This window comes from Ascaphus truei, chromosome 3 (assembly GCF_040206685.1).
Source record: "Ascaphus truei isolate aAscTru1 chromosome 3, aAscTru1.hap1, whole genome shotgun sequence".
NCBI lineage: Eukaryota > Metazoa > Chordata > Amphibia > Anura > Ascaphidae > Ascaphus > Ascaphus truei.
This window is the reverse complement of record NC_134485.1, coordinates 209,506,470-209,532,512: the sequence shown is the minus strand read 5'-3', so window position 1 is coordinate 209,532,512 and position 26,043 is coordinate 209,506,470. Positions and strand designations below refer to the sequence as shown.

Genomic DNA, 26,043 nt, shown 5'->3' with positions numbered 1-26,043 from the left:
CTTCATCCCAGAATTGCACCAGTTTTACTTTGCGACCACATAATATACTACAGAATGTATGTTCATATTTGATCAATATTACATGCCGACAAAAAAGCTGGCCACTGTTACAGTCATTTCAAATGATGTCTTGTTACAGTTACATATTTTTAAACATTATGTTTAGGTTAAGAACTTTGTTTAAGAAAACGTTGAATGTTCTAATGTTCTACGGTGGCCGTCAAGAAAAGGCTCGCCTCTGGAATAGGGGAAAAAGGTAAAATCAACTGCGCTCAGTGATTGGCGGTAAAATGTAAAATAATTCCAATAACCTTACATAAGAGCGAATAAGTGATCAGTTTAAACTAGATGGAAGTGGTTATCTTAACCAATATAAATGTGAGTAAAACAGAACAAAGTAAATTAAATAAAACCTGTCCCGTTCACGTGTGTAAATAGATGAGGTAAACTGCAGCTGTTCTAATAGGATGGCTCCGCAACCAATACTAGGCCAAAAAAACAAAAAGAAAGAACAGCGCAAAACCTCATAGTGTAGTATATAAAAATGATATTGAATTCATTCAGCAGGTGAGCATTGCACGTACATTTAAAATATAATTAACAGGCATGACATGTTAGGCATGACCAGAGGGAGGCCCACTGGATCTTCATGTTGAAGACCCAGGTCCCGTTCGGACTCGATACGGACTGGGACCTAGGTCACTTCCTTTGATCTGGTGGCCCCCCCATGGTCTTGCTCTTGTTCTCCCTTCCCTCCGAAAGCATATAATATAATTCAATATAATGTAATACTAATATAGGTATCTTTATGATATTTGATCTATTTCACTTTAATCAGTACCCTATTGATATTACTCCTCTAAAATATTTAAAATAAACATATTTAAAATAAATATATTTGTGACACATCAGACAATTCTGATGTTTCAATTTTTTTTGATATTTTGGAACACTTATGTGTTGATATCGTAACTATTAATTTTTTGTTTCTTTGGTTTATGTAAGATCTGTCTCTCTTATGCATTTAGATCTTCTAAACAAGTACAAGTATTGATTTATGCAAAACAAATTAGAACTGGATTCTATGTAAATCTTTTTGGTATATGCATGGGAATCCAGTACATGCACGAGAATCAGATATGTTGCCTTTTCACATCCTCCTGGGTTCCAGGATGCACACCGTTGCATATTGGGCTATTTTTGCCCTGATTAATAAATATGTTTTTTATACAAGCACTGGTGTGCTTTCAGGATCTTAGGGGATGTTAATTTGTCTTTATGTGTGTTGTGGATATTTGTGCTTTATTTAAATATTACTTTATAATCTTCTTAGGATTTTTTCTTTTTAATATTTAGTTTCTTCTTTTCTGTATTTTTGCTGTAGTGTTATGATTTTTTTATACTTGTGGGTTATTATACCCCTATCTCTTACTGTATGGGACAAACTATGTACTGTTTATTGGTGCTCTATAGCATTAGGTACTAGTCCCCTATCCTTATTAGGGTATTTATAAGTACATTTGGAGTGGTCCTAGCGCAGAAAACTCATATACTAAAGGGACTGGCTTGTTTTGAAGCACTGGTTTTCTATACATCTATGACATGTTAGGGACATGTTACCACAGCTGACGAAGTAATTGATTTACGAAACGCGTTGGAATAGGACGCGTTCCAGTTTGTACCTCTTGAGTCTTAGTACCTGCTTTGACTCTAACCATTTATGCTAACCTATAGACATTGCCTATTTCCATTAATCTAACCCGTGTGTCACGGGACGCTCGGAGTGACGTCATCAGTGCGCGATAGTGCGCATCAGCCAGTCCGACGTGGAGTGACGTCATCAGTGCGTGGCTGTGCGCATCAGCCTGTCCGTCGTGGAGCACTGACGTGTGGCAGGCTACACCATCTGCCGCCGGTACCACCGCTTCCTACGCCAGACGGCAGATACTCTGAGTGACAGCATCAGCGTGTACCTAGCTATTGAGCTATACAACACCAGTATCCAGCGGGCCACGTGGAAGGCGTTCTACAGTTCCCCATCTGATGAGGTGATGACGCTCTGCAGGGAGAAATAACCCAAGAACACCTGGGGAGAGATAAGAATTCATCCCTTCCCTAGCCCAGCAGAATCCTGAGAGGTTCCATACTGCGAGCAGCTGTGGTAACATGTCCCTAACATGTCATGCCTGTTAATTATATTTTAAATGTACGTGCAATACTCACCTGCTGAATGAATTCAATATAATTTTTAGATACTACACTATGAGGTTTTGCGCTGTTCTTTCTTTTTGTTTTTTTCACCCCTGGAATCCTTATGACATACACCACCGTTTGTTTTTATGGGGCGGTACGCGATCGGCGCTTCAGATCGCATACAACCCTGACAGGGTTAAGAGTCGTTCAGTGACACCATTACTAATAATCCCACATGCTCTTTCAGCCCTTTCGTCAAAATATGAGAAGATAGTTTTAAAGAGAGAAGCATAAGGAAAGTAGCTACATAGTGAGGGATGAGAGCAGAGATAGAAGTAGGGGCCGAGGGGTAAAGCGCCTTGAAGGAGGGAACAATTATTTTGCCGGCGAGACAGAATTGAATGCTTAATGATATCAGGAGAGAGACACTCAGACACACAGATTTCTTAGAGCAGATTATAACTATAGCCGCAGAGGTAGAGAGTTGTGATGCAAATCCATGAACACTGGACTTTAAGCTGATGTTTTCATTTGTTATGTATAAGTGTCACCATTTAAAATGACAGCATTAAAATTAGAAATAATCTACAAAACTATATTATTGATTTGCCTATAAAATAAGGAAATACAGTATTATTGTAATTTATTTACTTGATTGATTAAATAGTCCAAGATCCGTCTGTTAGAATTATTTTTTTCCGTTTGTTTAATAGAATTGTTTCTTTTCCATAAACCTTCTTCTTCCATTTATAATGGTGCCTTACCCTTCCATACACTTCCAAGAACTGCAAATCTATTACTGCCATTTGTAGTATGAATAAACAGAGGCGATCACTATTTAATATGGTTCATTTTCACTTGGCCTCATGTATTATGCAGGTATCTAGAAAATGCAAACACGGTACCATTGATTGTTGAATGTACAGTATACTATATATTAGACCTGATTTAGAGTTGTTTTGCATACAGGATGATGGCATCTTAGTACACTTACAAGAGGGCCTTAAGCCTTGCCTAAAAGGGTTTCAATAGAAATAGAGGCCTGTATTGGTCTGATTAGTCCAGCAGGGAGCTGGGTTATTGCAGCTTCAGATAATTAACCAGTCTCCATCTGGCTCAGACAGGTAGAAAAGCCGCCTGCTTGAACTGCATGGGATCGCTTTAGCACATGGAAGGGGTTTGCTGACAGAGAGGCATCCCAGGGAACCAGATCCTCTATTCCAGGACACAGCGGTCACTGGAAACTGCAAGAGGGGGCTCCACATGGACACCAACCCAGACGCAGACTGGGGGAAAGAACCAGGATCAGAGGATGGTAAGAGGCCTATCCGCCCAGCCCTGCAGATAGGGACTGGGAAAGTGAGTCAGCCCTTACAAAGGGATAAGTTGTTTGATTATTTGTGTGCTGCTTTAAAGCTGTATTGTTTGAAGATACGGGCTAAATAGAAGCCAAGGTTTATTTTCCCTGGTCATACCTCTGCACTCGTCTCCTACAACGCTGAAACTGGTTGGTCTTGTTTTTAACATGAACAATAAAGGCTTTTGTTTTTCATGTTCTTAGATTCCTTAATCACCTGTGCAATTTTTTCTTGAGTTATTGGTTATTTCAATAACCTCTGTTGGTTCAGCCTCAACTAGGAAAGCTAACAGCCATCCAGGAATGGGGTGCTAACCCTAGTCGGGAGTTCCTAAAGTGAATTCCCTGGATGTGATTGAACCTGGAGGTCATACAGAGTTTCTTGGCCAACATGGTATGGGCTTTATTTCTCCTTTCATAAGTATTTTGTGATTCCATTTCATGGCATTGTCATTTTCCGCCCAGTTTGAGAGGGCTAAAGGATTTTGTCTTTAAGTAAGAAGTATACTGTATATATCTAATCTCGTCACATATGGAATATATCTAATACTGAGAGGGAAAAGGAATGTACAAAGAGTCCAGGTTTTCCTTCAACAATCAATGGAAGGTAATGTGTTTGCATTGGTTTAATTTCCAGACAATTTAATATTTTCAACAGCGGCACTAAATATTTAATTAAAAAAAAATATATATATATATAATACGGATTAAGGGCTGAGCGGGTGTATTTATCTTCTAGGATGTTGCCTTCAAAAGGACCTTGAGAAGTTAAACTCCTGTAGGAACTACTCATGTATAGACTTCCTCACAACATGTTTGTATTTACTTTGTATTTTTCCAGACAATTAATTGCTCATTCAGAACACTCATCTGAACCCTAACTCAGACCTCACCTCTCCCATGGAACCAGGCCATAGAACGACCAGAAAACCAACAAATAACCTGTTCCTCTATTAGTTAGTGTTAATTTATGTAAGTTGGTGTATTGGGAGGCGAAATCTGGATGTGATGAAGTTCACAGAATACTTATTGCACTGTACTGTATGTAATTGATGGAATCTAAGCCAGAAAAGATCATTGACTTTCACATGCTTAGTGGTTATCATCCTTTAATCCTTGTCATAGTTTATTTCATCTGTTGCTGGCCCCTCTGGCAACAAAGAGATGAAAGTAATTGTTAAGGAGTGGACAGGTTTATTGGAACATAGAACACCATATAAACACTTGGAATTCCAATTGGGGACATTTTTTTTTTCTAGCAGTTTTGCTAGAACCATATCAAGGATAGATCATTGGTCTTGGTTTTTAAGGTAGAAAAGTGCAGCAGCAGTCATGACCTGAGTAAGTTACATCGCCAATACAATCAGCCTCTTAACTGATAAGTCTGCTGAGCTTGTTGTGTTAAGTATCTGGCATGTACAGATATTGCTTGGCTAAGTAAATAAAATGTTTGATGTCATATAAATCCATCCACAAGTGCTCGAACTGTCCCTTACATTTGCTTTTCTGTAAAGAGCCGGCTATAAGTATACCACTGCTCATCAGCCTAAAGAAGTATTCAGTATGAGGGCAGATGTAACACGTCCACAGTCTGTAATTTACAGGGGTATTATTTTTTTTGTACAAGGGAAAGGAGGGGAGGGGGGGGGGATTACATAATTGAGATGTATTGGTCCATAAAGTTACCCAAAATAGCCACTTTGTAGGTAGAAGGGACACTGCTGCTTAAGAACAGGACTCAACACTGACATTTTACACATGCATAAAAGTTAGTTAAAATTTCATTTTCTCAATAGTGTTGTAACCTCCTGAAAACCTGTTCAGAGTGTGTATTCCTAAAATGAATATTATTTATGGCAATGAACCAGCTAATGTTAACATGAAGAAATGTGCTTCTACGTACTGCTCAGCACACTCTCTCTGAGCAAGTACAGCATGCGTCATATGGATGGCTTTCCTGGCTCCTTTGTTGTTTCTCCGACAATTACAATTCCTCAACTATAAGAAGGTCACCAGGGTTTAGATTGGAAAGCAGGAGCTTAAGTGCAATGTTCGGCAGTTACAGATACTGCACACTTAGGACTGCATTAGCAAGACACCTAAGCACGGTGACGGCAACAGAAAACTATGTTGAAAGGGTGTTCTGGGGATATGACCGTGGTGCAATGCCTTGTGAAGCAATGCAATGGGACAGGAGGATAACAACTGCTAATTTACATCTAGAAGCTACTTAATGAATACTTTTTAGTTGTTTTTTTTTAGAAATACAATTAGGGGAAATACTAACTGTAGTTCAGTGCTTGAAGCGTCCTGCAACGCAATCAAAGTTACAATTCCACATACAGATGTAGCCAACGCTACTGCAACCCGTGGAGCACTGTAGTGGGACATACCCAACGGGAGAAGCGGCCGCTGTTTGAAATCAGCTGTGTGTAGGAAGGGATGGAGAAACAAAGCGCACAAGCAAAAACGGAGCAGGAAGGACCCAGAATCAAAAATAGAATAAAAGGGCACTTTAATGTGACAAAAGACCCATCCAACGCGTTTCGAACGTCACAGCGTTCTTTTTCAAGGAAAAAGGAACGCTTCCTTGAAAAAGAACGCTGTGATGTTCGAAACGCGTTGGATGGGTCTTTTGTCACATTAAAGTGCCCTTTTATTCTATTTTTGATTCTGGGTCCTTCCTGCTCCGTTTTTGCTTGTGCGCTTTGTTTCTCTATTTATTCCTGTTTACTACAATATTGGAAGCTGCACAGCCTGCCTACCACTCCTAGGATTTGTGAGTATTGCTTATTATTCAGGGGAACCTGCCAATGAGACTGATTGTGGGTGGGCTTGTACAGTACCATCTACCACTTGTCTTCAGGAGGATAGTACCCATACTAGTGTTTCTTATGTACTAATACCATTACTCATTTTTTATACCTTGGATTAGTGGTTTTGGCTTACAATATTCTTTTATTCCTGGCATTGGAGCGCTTTAGCCTATTTTCTCTATCGTGTGTAGGAAGGGGGCGGGATATTGCATTATTTCAGATGCGGGAGAGCTCCACGGATTGCATTAACATTGGCTACATCAGTAAAACTAAAGTGAACTAATTTCGGTGAATGAGGATGTCTCTAAGCATCAGTGGTTGAAGTGTGATGGTGCACTGGGTATGGCACAGCACTGCTTTATTTATGTTCTCAGCAGAGTACAGGGTCACTACTTTTTTTTTTTTTTTTACTCACAAACTTGCAGTTCTATTTTCTTTTTTAAAGAAAAGAGTATTTATTTAAAAACAAATAAAGCCACTTCCCCCTTTAAATTTTGAAACCGTAAATATTGATTATCTTTCTAAAATATAGCCCAAAGATCTTTGCCCCAATGTTTAAAAAGTTTTTTTTTACGTCTATTATCCCTGCCTCACTGGTCAAAGTTGTATAACAAAAATTATAGGCTAAAGCTGTAAAATTCCGGGCATTATTAAAATCCCTGCTCTCTGATTGGATAATGCCCGAAATTTTAACCAATCAGTAATGGCCCGGACGTTTTGGCACCCTGCCAAGTTTTTCAGCCAATCAGCTTTCAGTTCTCATTCATAAAGAGTGAAATCAGCACTCAGACAGGGGAGGTGATTGGACAGGAGGTAGCAGCAAGGCACTGACTCCTCCCCACCCTGCCTCTGAGAGCTCTGCACAGGAGAGTGAAGGAAAAGGTTTGTGTGTCTGCTGTGTGTTTTGTGGGTGTAAAGGGGGCAGCAGTGTGTTTTATTGGTGTGTGTGTATTCTGTTGTGTGTGTGTGTTATGTGGGTGTAGAGGGGGCAGCAGAATCTGTTTTGTTGGTGTTTGTCTGTTATATGTGTTTTGTGGGTGTAGAGAAGGGGCTGCAGTGTGAGTGTCTTCAGTGTGTGTTTTGTGGGTGGAGGAGGGGTGCAGAGTGTTCTGTGTGTATGTGTGTGTCTGCAGTGTGTGGGTTTACAGGGGACTGCAGTGGGTGTAGAGGGGGGCTGCTGGTGTGTGTTTTAGAGGGGTGTAGAGGGGGCACCAGTCTGTTTTGTTTGCGTGTCTGCAGTGTGTTTTGCATATGTAGAGGGGGCTGCAGTGTGTGTGTGTGTCTCGGTGTGTGTGTGTGTGTGTGTGTGTGTGTGTTTGTGTGGAGAAGGGCTGCAGAGTGTGTTTTGGTGTGTGTGTGTGTGTATCTGCAGTTTTGTGGGTTTACAGGGGGCTGCGGTGTGTGTTTCTGTGTTTGTATGTGTAAAGGGGGGGCTGCTGTGTCTGTTATGGGTGAGTGAGTGTGTGTTGTGTGAGACAATCATGCTGATAAAAATAAATATGACTACAAAAGTGTCTTATGAATTTTTTTTTTTAAAAAGCCTACATTTAGCCTATAATAGTAATAATCCCCTCAGAACAGGGCATTACTGGCCAATAATGCCCTGGATGGATTAAAGTTCCTTCGCCTCGGGCCTTCAACTCTTCCAGCCAGGGCATTATTGGCCAGTAATGCCCTGTTCTTCTGGGATTATTACTTAAGTAGTGACCCTACTGTATGTTAGATGCTAAGAAATGCTTAATTTCGTTGAAATTCGGACAATGCTACAGTATTGGCCTTTAGCTTACACAAATGCATACAATACTTACTTATACCATGACACAAAAATGGAACTACTGTAATAGGGTGTAAATAAAAAATGTAAATCTCTGGGTTTACAAAAAAAATAGTGTTCTTCTTATCCTGTAGTTCACGACACTTTGACCACTACTCTACCTTAGCTCTCACATATCCAGACCCTTTCTATTGTTGGATCTAAAGCACAGAGCAGACACGTAAAAATATGATGTTTGTTCGACAAGAATGATGTCAAGATTGAAAAATACCTTACCCCTGAAAGGTTTCCTGCTGCATTCATAAATGAGTGAAAATATAGTACATGTAGTTTATTTCCCTTTTAGGAAAGGTTTGGCTATTGCATTTAAAAAAATTTTTAATTAGACACTGAAGTTCTACGTTGTATTATTTTTGTATAAGGTTTCAACGTTTTCTTTGGGAGATTTTGTAAACAAATGAATAAAGTGGTGAACGAAAAAAAAAAAGCTGTGTGTGCTGTGCACGCGCATAGTAAGTGAAACTTCTTTGACTTTTGTCACAGAAATTGACTTATAACGCGCGTGCTCGGCACACATATGTCAGTCAGTGTATGTGTCAGTCAGTGAGTATGTATGTGTGTTTGTTTGTGTGTGTGTCAGTCAGTGTATGTATCTGTGCCGGTCAGTGTATGTATCTGTACCGGTCAGTGTGTGTATGTGTGTCGGTCAGTGTGTGTATGTGTGTCAGTCAGTGTGTGCATGTGTGTCAGTCAGTGTGTGCATGTGTGTCAGTCAGTGTGTGCATGTGTGTCAGTCAGTGTGTGCATGTGTGTCAGTCAGTGTGTGCATGTGTGTCAGTCAGTGTGTGTGTGTGTGTCAGTCAATGTGTGTGTGTGTGTGTCAGTCAATGTGTGTGTGTGTGTGTCAGTCAATGTGTGTGTGTGTCAGTCAGTGTGTGTGTGTCAGTCAGTCAGTCAGTGTGTGTGTGTGTGTGTGTGTGTCAGTCAGTGTGTGTGTGTGTGTGTCAGTCAGTGTGTGTGTGTGTGTGTGTGTGTGTGTGTCAGTGTATGTCTCTATCTCTCTGTGTTGTGTGAATGTCTCTCTGTGTCGGTCAGTGTGTATGTGTGTCAGTCAGTGTGTGTATGTGTGTCAGTCAGTGTGTGTATGTGTGTCAGTCAGTGAGTGTATGTGTGTCAGTCAGTGTGCGTGCGTATATGTGTGACAGTCAGTGTGCGTGCGTATGTGTGACAGTCAGTGTGCATGCGTATGTGTGTCAGTCAGTGTGCGTGCGCGTGCGTCAAAGTGTGCGTGCGTCAAAGTGTGCATGCGTCAAAGTGTGCATGCGTCAGTGTGTGTGTGTATGTGTTTATTGGCAGCAGTACCAGCATAATGAATGTTGAGCGGGTGGCGGAGCTCACAGGGGGGGAAGGAATAGGCACATCATTTAGAAGCGGTGTTCGGTACATCACTGGGGCGTGCGTGCGTCAGTGTGTGTCAGAGTCTGTGCATGTCAGAGTGTGCGCATACGTGCGTCAGAGTGTGTGTGCGTGCGTCAGAGTGTGTGCGTGCGTCAGTGTATGTGCGTGCGTCAGTGTGTGCGTGCGTCAGAGTAAGTGTGTGTGTGTGTGTGTCAGTCAGTGTGTGTGTGTATGTGTGTCAGTCAATGTGTGTATGTCAGTGTGTGTGTATCTCTCTGTGTGTACACACCGTATGTCTCTCTCTCTGTGTCCTGCCCCATCTCTCCTGACTCCCCCCACCCCTGGCGGAGCTGCGGACCCGGGGGGCTCAGTCTGAGTCTTCTGAGCAGACCCCCCCCCCCCACCCCTCGGCGGTGCGCTCAAGCTCCCCCCTTCTCTACCCCCCAGCGGCGCGCTCAAGCTCCCCCCTTCCCCTCAACCCGGCGGCGCGCTCAAGCTCCCCCACTCCCAGTTACCGGAGGAGGCAACAGGGCACAGTGTGGGGGGAATGGCGGCGCCGGACTATAGTCGCACAGAGCTTGGCGCACCTTGCTGCCTGTCGTGAGCCCAGCGGCGCATGCGCAGGCCGCAGCCAATCATTGCTCAGCCTGTGGAGTGGGCGGAAGAAAAGCTGGCATGACGCGGCGGCATGGCAGCAGGCAGGGAAAGGCGGCTGTTAGGAGCGGTGCCGGCCTCCCTCCTCCTGTCCATCGGCATGGCAGCGGGCGGGGAACGGCGCTGCTGCCAGCCGCTTCTGCGCATGCGTGGCTTTCCTCTGCGTCCCCATGACTACTGCGCATGCGCGGCATGGCAGCGGACGTGTGGGGGGAGCAGCGGCCATTAGGAGCGGCGCCGGCGACTATCGCCGCCGCATCTGATTTTTTGAGCTGTTGGGATGTCAGTGTTGGGGTCGGGCTGAGCCAGAACAGAGCCTGGCCTCAACTGCCAGCACTGACGTCACATCCGTTTCATTTCTGTCTCCACAATCCTTTTATGCCCCAGTTCGAATGAGGTGCCACTAAAGAAGTTTTACTTCAAAAAGACTTGAAGCTGCAGTTCAGTCAATATCCTGTATGTGTGTTTTTTTTAATAAATCAGTTCTGTAGTAAGAAAAAATACTTTTAACAACTTTGAAAGAGTTCTTGTATTCTATTTTAACAACCATTTGCTAAGGCACTACCCTTCATGTCCTGTCACACGCCCTGGCACACCCCTTTGTCAGCCCTGCCCTCCCTCTAGCACATGTCAGTGCAGGAGTGCTCATGAATATTCATGAGCTTCCACTGAGTGACAGAAGCAGAAGAAAAACATATGCCAGCTCTAATGATGTCACCAAATTTCGCTGATCAATACATGGAGAACGAATTGACCTGCAGCTATACAGTTCTTTAGGTAAGTAGAGATTGCCCACATGAAACTATTGAAGTAAAAAAATTAATTAAAAAAAAAAAAAAAAAAAAAAAGGACTGAACTGCAGCTTTAAATACCCGTTTTCCAGCCATAGGGGCCAGCAAGGCAGGGCAAAGAGAGGGGTTTAAGGACCAATTCATGCACTTTTTTTAATTGATTATTTTTTTAACACAGGGTTGAAGCTGTGGCTGAGCTGTGTGCAGGTCCAGGTGACGTTGGTGTTAGTGGTGATAATGCAGTTACATTTTTTCTTCCCCTTAGGAAACTTCAAAAGCAACTCAAGAGGAAACTGAACATGGAAAAAAAGGTACTAAGGCAGCTCTCTAAAATATAAAACTCCAAAGTTTATCAAGCAGTTAACAAGAGAATAAAATATTTAGACGCTCATTGGTCTATACCTCGCTTAACGTGAGGTAATGTGTGCTGACAATTCCATCAGTATCTACAAAGAAACGTCGCATTGTTTTGTGGTTCTAAGATACTGAAAGGCAGGGCTGGTCTTCGCTTTTGCGGGGGCCCCTCCTGTACAAGTAGTAGCAGTACTTGCCTTGAAGAGCAGCCCTCCTCCTGCAGCGTTGTGGCATAAGGACATCATGACGGCATGTGACATTGTGTCGCAACAACAACACGACGCTGCAAGAGGAGGGCTGCTCCGGAGAAGGTAAAGCCGCCCTCTCACAACACACACTCTCCTTGGGGTGAGGAGTGGTCCTGTACCAGTCTGGGGATTCCCCAGCTCCCTCCTCCGGTCGGGCTGAAGTTGGATCCCGGCACCGACAGGAGGAGGAAGAGGAGGGAGCGCGCCCCCCTCCCCCTCAAGGCGCGCGGCGCAAGGCCTTTCCCCAAGTCCGGACCTGCTGTAACGTTCTCAGATTAAGTAGTACCTGTCTCCTCTGACACAGTCACAATATGTGCCAAGGAGAACATTCTTAAGGCAAGGACTAGGCATATTTTGATGTTAAATAAAATGTAAATGTTAAATTTAAAAAAGTAAAGAAACAGGTGTGTGCTCCATACCTTCTTCAGCAGGTAGCTCTGTTGATCCAACCAATCCAGGATGGGGATGGCATGAAAAAGAAGAGGGGAGAGGGGGGTAGAAAAAGAGACACTTGTTAGTGAATTTGACAATAAAAGGTCATCAAATCATAATAAACTGTAATTATTACTGATTATTCCTAAGATTCTCAATATTTCTTTGCATTTTAAATATTTATTCAGTACATGTTGCTGTTACATTGCACTGTGCTGTTGAGAGTACAACAGTACAAGCACAACTGGATATATTCATTAAAATGCAATAACAAATATGGCCCATTAATGGTCATTAACAAAAAATAATGGGTGCCACACTTTAGTGAAAATATCCCAATGAATCCCTGCCCTGAAATCTAGGTTCTGGATAATGTGAACCTGCGTCACTAGCCACGATCTCCTTTTGCGGAGATTTTTTATGGACTATGTACCAATGCAAATTTGGAGCAATGCTGATGCAGAGAGGGTCATTTTTATTCTGCGCCTCATAGGAAGTATAAAAAGCAGCAATTAGAGTGGAGTTACGTGACGCATAAATGAGATGTGTGAAATTGGGATGTGTGTCACTTTTCCTCCCTTCAATCTATGTTACAACAATCTGCCAGGTTTTGTTAAAGTAACTTTTTGGCTTCTACACAAGTTGTGAGAACCCGTCTCTTACATTTCAAAATGGTCCAGTGCATCAATGCACAACTTTTCCCTGCATTAATGTAGTACAGACACCTATTGTGCCTTACTACAGTCAGAGAGAGATGAGGTGTATTTGCATATTAAGTACAGATGGACCGCATGCCATTGTTCCCCTAAATAACACAACCCATCCTGGTATAACACAGCAGAATATCAGAAGAACAAAGCTTCCATAGGATTCAGTGGCAATGTTGGTGCAGAACAATATGTCCTCCTACAACATACTAGAGGGGACAATCAAGCCTGCTACATGTGTAATTCTCTCTACAGCTAGAAACCAGCCATTGGTTAGACTCAGGTCACACATCTCTTTCTGAGTGACTATGCAGTGTGGTACCTACTACACAGATAAAAGTATTTCAGCAATTCATACTTGTATTTGCAATACTGCTAAATGTTACAAGTACTAAGTATTCTTGATATTACAAGAGAAACTTGCTGGCAAACACCAACGCTCGTTATTCAGTGGTGTATTTAAATCATAAACGGGATGTAGAGAGTCAGTCAGGCGTTCAATGTGTGGGAGGTGAGGGAGGCCTCCAGGCAGCTGCTTTTCATCTGTAATGTTACCAGTACTCTCGATTCTTACAAAGAACAGCAACATGTATTGAAGCTACGAATGTGAAATCCTTCAACCACATTACTACTTTACTACCATCGTTAACGTTTATAATGGAAGACATGTTTAATCATCTTTTTATTTTAAACCAGAAAACATAAATCCGAAAAAAACAAAGACAAACGTTGCCCTATACACATTAGGGGCCAAATTTACTAAACCGTGTTATTCCAGAAGACATTTCCCGAGAAGTAAATAAGGCCCCTTATGGGCAATTCACTTGAATGGGCTGTAAGGTGTCTTCCAGCACGGAAGGTGACTTATGCAGTAGCATTTCTTAGTAAATATGGCCCTATAGGTATGATTTGTGACATCAACTTGCATGTGGTAATCTTAGTTTTCAGTTTTTTTCTTCTACTAGGGATGAACGCAAATTGATGGGTCTAGACTTTTCAGGTGTCATTTCCATAGTTCACAGTTGTACTAACTGTTCTGGTCTTGACCAAGTGTAGATGCGTTGCATGTTATTTGTGCACCAACATGAGAGTTCCAAATGGCTGAATATGTACAGAGCTTTCAAAACCTCACAGGCGTCTTCTACAAGTATACTTATCCAGGACCAACTCGGCTACTAGAACTTTAAACTATGGAATCGACAATTGGTTTTGAAAGCTCTGCACAATAATTTCTGAACATTCAGCACGGCCCACTAAAAAAAAGTATCCCAATGTGCTAGGTTACAATTACCAAACTATTAATGACCTTACCTGGACCTGCACTAGAATAGCAACATTTACACAGTAGCTAAGAGAAAACCAGTCACTGGGTCAAGTCCCTATCTCCAACTTCTCCAAATGTTTATGCCAGCATCACAAATCAATTTCTAAACTATTTTATTTTTTATGTTTTTGATTGCATATGTACTTTGTACACCATGAAGAAAATACCTAGCATACACAATAGCACAGCTTTCTTGAGAAGTCTTTAAGACGGGTAAAATCTAGTTCTTACCGATCAAACCGGACTTTACCATCAGGAATTCCTACATTTTTCTGAGTAATCATGGTGATAAACACACAGATACCCAGCAAGCTCTAAGAAACCCCCAAAATTACCACATACAGTAGTTACATAGTAGATGAGGTTGAAAAAAGACGTACGTCCATCAAGTTCAACCTATGTTAAATTTAGGCAACAGATACTTTATCCTATAGCTATACTTCCTTATTGATCCAGAGGAAGACAAACAAAAAAAACCAGTGACAAATCCAATGATATCTCATTAGGAGAAAAATAAATTCCATCCTGACTCCAAGAATTGGAAATCGGATTAATCCCTGGATCAACATTCTTCCCATGTATACTTATTTGGTATATCCCTGTATACCTTTCCTTTCTAAAAAGATGTCCAACCTTTTTTTGAACAAATCTATTATATCTGGCATCACAGTCTCCATGGGTAATGAATTCCACATTTTAACTGCCCTTACTGTAAAGAACCCTTTCCTTTGTTGCTGGTGAAATCTCCTTTCCTCCAACCTTAAGGTATGCCCCCAAATCCTTTGTACTGCCCTTGGGATGAATAGTTCATTTAAAAGCTCCTTGTACTGTCCCCGAATATATTTGTATATAGTTATATCCCTTCTTAGGCGCCTCTTTTCTAATGTAAATAAATCTAATTTAGCTAGCCTCTCCTCATAAGATAGAATGTCCATCCCCTTTATTAATTTGGTGGCTCTTCTTTCACTTTCTCTAGTTCCAGAATGTCTTTTCTAAGGAGTGGTGCCCAAAATTGTACTCCATATTCAAGGTGTGGTCTTACTAATGCTTTATAAAGGGGCATAATTATGTTTACTTCCCTTCCATCCATTGCCCATTTAATGCAAGATAAGATCTTGTTTGCCTTTGCAGCTCTACTGCACTACTGGGCACTATTGCTAAGCCTGCTGTCTACAAGCACTCCTAAATACTTCTCCATCAAGGATTCCCCCAATTTATCCCCATTTAATGTGTAAGTCGCCTGTTTATTCTTGCATCCTAAATGCATAACCTTACATTTATCTGTATTAAACCTCACCTGCCTTTTACCTGCCCACATTTCCAGTCTCTCCAAATCCTTCTGAAGAGAAATTACATCCTGCTCTGATTCTACTACCTTACACAATTTAGTGTCATCAGCAAAGATGGAGACTTTGCTCTCGATGCCAACCTCAAGGTCATTAATAAACAAGTTAAAAAGCAGGGGTCCCAGTACCGATCGTTGAGGTACTCTACTCACAACTTTAGCCCAACCTGAAAACGTTCCATTTATGATAACCCTCTGTTACCCTGGTCTAAATTCCTACTTACCTCCTCAAAGAAACAAATAAGGTTAGTTTAGCATGATCTATCCTTCATAAATCCATGCTGACTATTACTAATGATTTTGTTTTCCAATAGGTATTCCTGAATATTATCCCGTATTAAACCTTCAAGTAGTTCCCCCACTATTAAAGTAAGGCATACAGGTCTGTAATTCCCTGGTTGTGATCTAGCTCCCTTTTTAAATAAAGGCACCACTCTTCTTTATGCCAATCTTAGTACTGAGCCTGTGGAAATGGAGTCCTTGAATATTAAATGTAATGGTTTGGCTATTACTGAGCTTAACTCCTTGAGAACTCTTGGATGTATGCCATCGGGGCCAGGTGCCTTATTAACTTTAATGTTTTTAAGCCACTTATGAACTTCTTCCTCAGTTAACCAATTGTTCATTAATATGGAGGTTGTGGCTTCCTCCTGCGGCGCTATTGTTGAAATTGATTCTTATAATGAAAGGGAAAGGGAGGGAAGGGGAAGGAAAGAAAATAGCTCTTGCTACAGTCTATATAAGTGTAGGTGCCAGGGGTAAGAAGGACTGGACAAAAAATACTGCTTGCCTTAGCAAGCGAGAAAGACTATTATGTTGTATGTAGTTAATATGGAATACAGTGCAGAGAGATTCCTATACATATGGGTACAATAAGATTAGCACAGTATAGTAGGTAACTGGTTTATAAAAGGAGTATCACCATGCTAGTAATTGATCACACAGCTTGCATAGGTAGTTGTTGTCAAATTCAAAGCGCATATTAGCTGCAGCAGATAACCATTGCAAGTACCCATCCGGCGTGGTGTATTCATGAACACCACAGAACATTAAACTGCCGGATGGGGAACTAACCAGAAACCTATTATATAAAGGCAGCGATTCCCCATTCAAAAGAGCCGAGGGAGACCGCCATGATCGTGCCTGCACGCTGACCAGTGATGTCACTAAGCAGCGCCAATACAACATACATACAACATAATAGCTACTAAGACCTTTGCCTTCACGGAGTACCTGAGCAGCAGTGCTTTGTATTATACACTGCGCTCATCTGACTCTGGTATTAAGATATATAACAATACCACTGCCATTCTGTTTGAATGGATTCCCTGTTTCAGTGAACCACGTATACAATGTATTCAGGGTCTCCACTCTACAGTATTTTATCCTAGCTATATAGTAGTCTAGTTCATGTAAATCACTTATGTTTTATCTGCGTTGCGAATTTGGACTTTTAGGCTTTAGTCACTACCATTGGTGGAATTACTGTGCGCATGGCTGTTATCAGCCATTAGCATCCACTTTATCAGGTTATAATCAGCTCATTTATACCATCTAGGGTGTTTAACATCTGACCCTATTATCTAGAGGTACTACTATAAGATCCTCTTGCTGTTGCTGTTTATCACCTGTGTGGTATACCGTGGAATGACTATATTTCTTTCAGGGTAGATTGGGACGTGTGAGGAATACATATACTTATTACACTCTATCCTCACACACTACACCTTTTGTGGGTATACATTCATTCATATACCACTCCCTCCCCTCTCCCAATGAGGCACCACTTGCAATACCATCTATCATTGCACGGTGCCAGTGCCCTATAGTCCTCATCTTCCACCCCCAATATCTTGGAGGTGGTTTATATTAACTCAATATTTGATTTAAAACTATTTTTAATCATTAAACTTTAGCGTTGTGTGTTTATTTTACTCCTTTTTGTATACATTTATTTAGTTATTAAATAATTTTTTTTTTTTTTACACCGTTCTGTCCTTGAGTGCTAGTTGTATAGGGGTCTTTCTCGCTTGCTAAGGCAAGCTGTATTTTTTTTAATTGATTCTTCCCTGGTAAACACTATATATGTCAATTGGAGTGCTACTGGGAGTGCCTAAATGTATACAACAAAAAACAAATAAGCCCAAAGCTACATCCAATATGACAAAAATATACCGTGAAATACCTATATACTGTATCTATATGTCCAGCTGGTCTCAGCTGTTTTGGAGGTCAGTGGCCCCTCCCTCCCAGGGTTTAAGCTCACCCCTCCCCACTTTCCAAGTGTGCAGTTCTCTTTCATGCTGCTGGTTGGGACGGATCCAATGTGATCATTCTTTCTCTAATTATAGAGGTAAATAAGAATTTTAATCAGTTAGTGTTAGGACCTGCAATATTCAGTCATGCCTTTAAGTGGCTTGCAGGCTTCAAATGCTTTGGCCAAAGGGTTTAACTAAATTACCCCTTTTCAAGAAATATATAGGTATTTCACTGTATATTTTTGTCATATTGGATGTAGCTTTTGGCTTCTGTGTTTTTTGTTTTAATCATGGGGATGTTTAATGGCATACTAAAGGATGACCATTTTCTTCAAAGTTGTTTTGTTCCCCACAAATGCAAGGCTAGAAACCAGCATAAGTGTAAATTTGGTGTATTTCTTCCTTTGTACAACGCAGTGGACATTTATACGATAAGGCACTTGGTCCACATTAAACAATCCATTTGTCAGCTAAAAGGTTGAAATGCAAGCTGTAAAAACAGAATAAGACCAAAGCAACCTATACCAAAGGCCATAAGCTCCTATGCAATATGCTATGAAGCAGTCCACCTCATGTTGGAAATGAGGTCAACTAGAAGATGAATGTCTTCTCAAGATCAGGGAAAATGGCTTCACAGCATATTAAATACAGGCATTATATTGGTTCGCATACACAAAAAGGACATGTGTAGACCTACTATGCAGGCGTCTTTCATTCACATGCAAGATTGTTTTAGACCGACACTCTACATGTTCAATTATTTGCACATTTCCCCACCCGCAAGTATGCTGTAAAAACATGGCAGGCGGCAAGTGGCAAGTATGTATATATGAAAAAAGTCTGATTAACAATTGGAACAATTTCAATTTCTACTCAGAGCCTTTATCGGAATACCAGTTATTAAAAAATAATAATAACAACAATGAACAACAACATACAGTAAAGCGAGGAAGCCAAATTCAACCTCCCCCAGTTTACAATACGAGTGTGTGTCTCTTATGGATTCCCGTAACATCATTATATTAAGAAAAGTTGATAACTGCTTTTTTTGTAGGCGGAGACAACATTTCTAGCCATTTGTATCTAAACAATTGTGATCAGTTTTGCCAACATGACCAGATTCTTGAAGATTACTTGAATAATCTGGTGGAAATTTACATATTTATAAATAAACTGGGCTCAATATTCTAAACATTATAAAGGTAATCTTAAAAATAAATCAAGTTGACACAAAAAAACAAATCTTTAAAAATCTCTATGGAGGAATGAGGAATTCCCCCCCCCCCCCCCCCCCCAGGATGTATTCCGGGTAGTAATAATATTTTGGATTCTCAGAGGAATATTTAGGATTTAAGATGTTATGACCAGGGGAAAATATATACATTTGAGGAAATACGAGAGAAGTACTGTATAATATTCCACTCAGAGTATTTCATACACACACAAAACGGGCATTTTATCATTTCAAAATCTTTCCTGCAAGGGGATACACAATAAACCAAATTTGAAGAAAGGTGCACAGTTCAAACGCACCAAATAGGGTTGATATCAAATATATATATTCTAGACTGTGCTACTGGACAACTTAAAACACTCATATATGACTCAATGGGAAAAAGATATAGGAGCAGAAATTTCTAAAGAAGATTGGGCAGAGATCTGGTAGGCGGCAGCAAGCTCATCTCTCTGCACCATTATCAAAGAAAATAGGTATAAAATTATGATGAGATGGTATTTAACAACGGACAGGATTGCACATATTTATAAGGGAGCGAGTGCGTTGTGCTGGAGAAATTGTGGCTGTAGAGACACATTATTTCATATATTCTGGACCTGACCAAAGGTTGTTCCCTTTTGGAGGAAGATTATAAGAAAGATCACCAGGGTATTTGAGGTTCCCATACCAATGGACCCTGTAATATTTATTCTAGGGAAACCAGTGCCCAATGTGTCGTACGCCACAAACAATCTATCGCACGTCTGTTGACAGCAGCCAGATGCAAAATAGCACTTCAATGGAAGCAAATTATCATACCGTCATATCAAGTTTTTCAAGAGAAGGTGCGACGTTTTAGAAATTGAAAAATTGACAGCATTTATGAATAATACAACGGATAAATTTGAAAAAAATCTGGAACTCTTGGTTGAGTTTTTTTTCCAAAAGTTATAGCGTCACTACAAGATTTACAAATGTAAACTATTTGGAAAAATACTAAAAATAATAATTAAAATGTATGCGAGTAATGGATAAGTTGGCCGAGAGTTCTAAACTAAACCATATCAAAAACCAATGAATCGGGAAAAATAAAAGTACTATTACCAAAAGGAACCTCTTGCCTACCCCTCCACCCAAACCCCACTCCCACATGGTTATCTGTTTATATTGTTCTTCCTCTACCTATAACCACCAAGTTTGTTAAAATTATACTAAAGATATTATCACTATTTATTGTTTCTATTATGGTGAGGGCAGAACCCCTCCCCCCACCCCCTATCCTTTTTTTCTGTAGCCACACCTTTCCCCTATGTTATCCAAAAATAAATAAAATAGTTTGAAACCAAAAAAAAATCAATCATCTAACTTCTACCGTTCGTGTCATTTTAGATACATTTCATCTGTTTTGTTTACAAAATACTGTTTTTTTGTTACTATGTAATGATTTCTTTAGCTTCCATTCAATACACTGACTTGTCTGCAGTCATACATACAGCAAGCCAAATTTCTGAGCACAATGTCAGGGTATGAGAGACAATGGCACTTATTCCATAGAATCCAAAGTTCTGATTCGGCAGTACTGCATGAAAACTGAAATGGGACTTTCCTTGTGGTAATGCTGAATCAGCACTTAATTTTAATTATCCCCATGCCACAAAAATCACAGCAAAATATAACATTATTGTATTAAAATAAGAGATAACCCTCTGATCAAATTACATGCTATGAACCCAAAGATTTACCCTCTGTCCTGTTGCATTGCTTCACACAGCATTTTACCATAACCATATACCCAGAATACCCCTTCAACATAGTTTTGTGTTGCCGCCACAGCACTTATGTATCTTGCTAATATAATAATATATAACTGCAGAACATTACACTTAAGCTCCTGCTTTCCAATCTAAACCCTGGCGAACTTCTTGTATGCAGGGCCGCCAACAGGGGGATCTGCTGGGGTTGGTGTCCCGGGCCCGCTGGCTGGGGGGGCCCGGCTTGCACTGCAAATTTCCCCCACCTCTGGCCAGGCCCTGCTGCTGGTTGCGGCCAGGCACCCAGAGGGGTTCAGACAGGCGCGTTGGTGCTCCCTCTCCTTGGCTCCCCCCCCTTACCCCACGGCTGCTGCCCAGGGCAGGAGGTAGGCTTGGGGGGGGCAAAACTGGCCTCCCACAGTCCCCGTGGCTGCTGCCCGGGGTGGGAAGTAGGTGTGCGGGGGGGAGGGGGCGGGTTTGGAGATGGGAGAGGGGGGGCGGGGTGAGTGGCAAAGAAGTCCGGCGGTTGTTGCGCGCGGGGCTTCCCGCTCTCCTCGGGACTTCCCTCGATCGGGGAGGTTTCCAATGTGGCCGTGTGCGGCAGGTGCGGTTCTCTCCTGGCGCTCCACCCCTCCCCGGCAGCTGTTTGAGTGGGGGGATGTTTGGGGGAGACGGGTGCAGTGGTCCCATGGCCTGGGTGCCACTGCCCCCCATCTACATCCACTGCCCCCCCTCTGCATTCACTGCCCCCCCTCCGCATCCACTGCCCATGCCCTCCGCATCCACTGCCCCCCCCCTCAGTCACTCAGTCAGTCACCCAGTCACACACACAATTCTTGTTAGGAATTTATTCCATTTTTTTAAAAGTGGGGCGGGGCTAGGTACGGGGCTAGGTAGCGAGTAGATTTTTGGGTGATTTACCAAGCACTGCATATATGTGTGTATATGTGGCCCCCAGGCCCATATTTAACCCCCCCCCAGGCCCATATTTAACCCCCTCCAGGTCCCTACTGAATCCCCCCAGGCCTTTTGTCACATTGGATAGCATTGTGTATCTTTGTCTTTTGTTGAAAATATTAAAACAGATTGCATTGTAATGTTTTTGTATTAACAATAACAAGAAAACAGTTAAGTTAAAGTTGCGCGCTAAAAAATATTTTTTTTTTGTGGTAGGTGCGCTATGGGGGGGGGGGGGGGGCTGCTCCTTTCATTTGTCCTGGGCCCCATGATTTCTGTTGGTGGCCCTGCTTGTAGGTCTGTGTTGAAGAATTGTAATTGCCAGAGAAATGGGCCAGGAAAGCCATTCATATGACGCAAATTGTGCTTGCGCAGAACCACGGGCGTAGCTATAGCCCAGGGGCCACACATTTGGGGACCCACTCGCCCCCCCCCCGTCAACTGCCCATCTCTCTTCCCTCCCAGATATAGGCAGACGGGGTGAGATGATGGTAAGTGGCGGTGGGCCGCCAGCATTAAGCAGAAGAGCAGCCAGCATAGAAGTTGAGAGTTGCACGGAGGCAGAGCAGGACAGCCGGGGATAAGTGTGCCCCAGTGGTCCAACCCGGAAGTCTCTTTCCTCCGGTGTCTATGCTGCTATAGTGCGTTTCTACCCAACTGTCCTGCTCTGCCTCCATGCAACTCCTAACTCGTCTGCTAGCTGCTCTTCTGCTTAACGCTGTCGGCCCACTGCTGACCATCATCTCCCCTGCACTGCCTCTACCCTGTCCCACAGGTAAGCATGGAGGACTATCTAATCTGGTAGTTCAGATTGGCCAGCATAGAAGGTCAATCAGATCAACAGGTAACTCACTGGAGGAGGAGGAGGAGAGTTGGTGAGCTGGAGGAGGAGGGAGAGAGCTTATAATGGGCCCCACACATGCCCTTGCACAGAGCAAATGTTTTGAGCAGTACTGTACGTAGACGCACATTTCTTCATGTTAACATTAGATGGTTCATTGCCATATAGAATATTCATTTTAGGAACAAACACTGAACCTTTTTCAGGAGGATAAAACACGATAGAGCAAATGAGGCATTCATTTACTTTTATGCATGTGCAAAATGTCAGTGTTGAGCCCTGTTATTAAGAAGCAGTATCACTTCTACCTAAAAAGGAACTATTTTGAGTAACTTTATACATGGGCAGTTAAATCTCAAGTATGTGACCTCGCGCCCCCCTTCCCCCAACCTGTACAAAAATAATAATAATAATACCCCTGTATATTAGAGGCCGTAGACGTGTTACATTTTCCTTCATACTGAATACTTCATTAGGCTGATGAGCAGTGTTATACTTATAGCCGTCTCTTTACAGAAAAACAAATGTAACGGCTAGTCCCAGCACCTGTGGATGCATTTATAGGACGTCAAAACATTTGATCCTCAATTTTGGGCAAACAGAAAGCAGGCACAAATAAATATACAGCCAAGTTGGTTTCTCTCATTCTTATAGCCAGACGATGAGTTATTGCTACAGTATATGCTGGAGACAAATTTGGATCATAAGAGGAAAAAACTAGGAGCACAGCAATGAAAAAAGAGAACTGGAGGCCAAAATGAAAAACAATAACAAAAAATTTATTGGGACATAAACTATTTAAAAGAGAAACCTCTAACGCGTTTCTCGCTTGATAAAGCGCACCATGCGAGAAACGCGTTAGAGGTTTCTCTTTTAAATAGTTTATGTCCCAATAAATTTTTTGTTATTTTTTTCATTTTGGCCTCCAGTTCTCTTTTTTCATTGCTGTGCTCCTAGTTTTTTCCTCTGTTCATCTGTTCCTGTTACCCGTGGATGCACGCAGCCTATACTGTACCAGAGACTTCAACTTACCTGGATTTTGGATTGTGAGTACGCCGTCCATTGACTGTCTGCTGTAGATTTATCACTAAGGGTATCTGGTTTCTGCGAGGGTCTGTCGGTTCCCTTAGGGGGACTAAGGGTCCATCGCTTCCAGTTAGTTCCCTAATTATGTGATTTAAGGATTACCTTATTATAGCGACAGCGTTTACATGCTCATAGTTTGTCTCCGGTATATCTAGGGTTAAAATCAGCCAATGCGTGATACATGCTGTCTCCCTGGTTAGTAGCGTCGGGCTTTGAGGTTTATTCCTCTGCTTTGCTTATTGGATCATAAGAGAACAGGTTCTCGTACAGTACATAATGTTGGTGGACAAGTTGACCAGGTTAATGACACCACACTTGAAATGTAATCTGGAATCCTTAATTATCTTGTTAAGATTAATGTTGATACTACCTCGTTTGTCAATTACACAGAAGCCTCTATTGCTTTATTTTATTCAATTTTTCACGGTGATATGCTTTTCCTACAGTATGTGTAATTGCCAACTATGTTAGGGCTAACAGTATCTTTATTTGTTTGTATTAGACAATGCAACATTTCAGCTCCAAAAAAGTACCAAGATTGTATAGCTGTGTGATATTTTTTTAATGCAGCAATTCCCCCCCCAAAAAGTACCAAGATTGTATAGCTGTGTGATATTTTAACGCAGCAATCCCCCCCCCCCCCTCTTTTTTTTTTAGTTGTTCTTACAGAATGAACCAGGGGATCCCATGTAGCTGAACCACGCTATACTTAGCTCAGAGATGCCCTAGTTTCTGAGATATTTACCTTTCTATGTGTTAGTAAATGAAAGTAAAAATCAGATGTGACTGCCGTGGTCATCCAATAGGAAGCCGCGATGTCATGGTCTGATGACACTGCAGCTTCCTAGTGGTCCGTGGGAGTGAGGCTTGCATAGCAGCTACTGTACATTATTTCCCAGAAAGGCACCAGAAACGCTGGCACATAAAAAAGTAAATATCTATGAATTTGGGAGGCCTCAGGCTAAAAAGTAGTGGTTTAGCTACAGGTCCACTTCCCTTCCTAATGTCACTGGTTTTGGTCATTGGAGGTTCTCTCTGTGTCTAGTTCAAAGCCAAATTAAGCAATTATGTATCTTCCGATATAGCTCGGCAGTGCACATAGACATTTAGAGCCTTATTTTACATACTGCACCACGGCTGTTCAAAGGAGATATTCCGGACAAACCACCTGAAGTCAATGGAGATTTTCATTAGAAAATATCCCAAACGGCCACACCGTTGAGTAATTAGTGACGCTGCGGTCATGGCGATGTGCCGGCGGGGACGTGGCATTCTGGTACTTCTCCAGCACTAAATCTCTAGACTCTAATATCATTTAATCTTCCTCTCATCCATTAAATTTATATTGGGTAGTATTTTTAATTTGAACACACATCCAGAATGGGTGAAAAAAAACAAATGGATGTACAGCAGAGATAAAAAAAAAAAGAAAACAAACCCCATAGAAAACACAAAAATTAGCTTTAAACAGGGTGCTAGAGACCCCAAGAAGCAGAGAAGTTTTGATTCGCTGCATCTTTCTAAAAAATGTACAGTAGTTCAAAGCTACATTTGGTTTAGCAAAAGTGCGAACGTATTTAAAAATGGAGCTACTGTTGTATACTGGAGTAAAATCTAGAGATGGGTGAATCCGCCCACATCCGTTTCAGTGTGTGAAATCCACAAACGGATTTGGCCGGTTTCAATCCGCCTGGATTCATCAAAATGGCGGATTTGGACACAACCCGTGAACGGATTCGTAGAATCCTATCCGTGGACTCAGCAATCCGTTGGTGGATTTTTTGCATTCTACAAATCCGTCCACGGGTTGCGAAATCCGGTGTATCGGTAAGAAGAATAAAAAAATCTGCAAAATGCAAAAATCGCCCTTTTTGCCATTGATCCGCTGAAATCCGCAGACCAAAGGAACCGTCTGATCCATGGAGATTGCAAATCTGGGCTTTAATACATTTTTACTCCATCAGGCAACTAGTTGCACCAGAGATAAGAGACACCTGCTGGGTAAAAAAAAAAAAGAAGAAGAAGAAGTAGTGACCTGTTGATCAGAAGAAGCGTGAAAAAGAACAGAATGCACCAGGCAAACTCATTTGTACTTTTAAAATAACACAAAGTAATGAATGCCTGGGTGTGTAGCACTGTATAGGGCTTTTGCAGACCTTGTGGAATTTTGGACTACATTCAGTGGTCAGAGCACTAGTCCCACTTCCAAGATATACCGATATGCACTGACTTGAAAGCACTCGCCCACACAACAGTTTCAGTGTCATTTATTATGTTTGTTTAGTAAATTAAAACACGTTGAAAAGGTACAAGTCAACCCCAAATTGCCTATTTTGAAAATGAGCTCAATGAGATGCCTTACAAGGAAGTTTACCAACCTTATTTGTGTTTCTAACGAGCTGCGGCATATGTACTGAAAGCAAATTGGTGCAAATCGGAGGCAAACATACGGTATGTGTCAAAGAATCTCTTTAATACATATTGAACAATGTTTTTGCCCCAGAATGTCCCCCACTTCTACCTTGGTACACATGCCCCACT

At 41.7% G+C, this 26,043-nt stretch overlaps 1 protein-coding gene across 1 annotated transcript in view; it reads right to left on the bottom strand.

Annotated features, from left to right (window-relative positions):
* ATP2A3 (ATPase sarcoplasmic/endoplasmic reticulum Ca2+ transporting 3) overlaps positions 1-26,043 on the bottom strand; it is a 241,979-nt gene that overhangs the window by 127,552 nt on the left and 88,384 nt on the right. Inside the window, exon 2 of the mRNA XM_075589990.1 lies at positions 12,005-12,022. Coding sequence (XP_075446105.1) covers positions 12,005-12,022 — 18 coding nt within the window. The remainder of the gene's footprint in view (positions 1-12,004; positions 12,023-26,043) is intronic.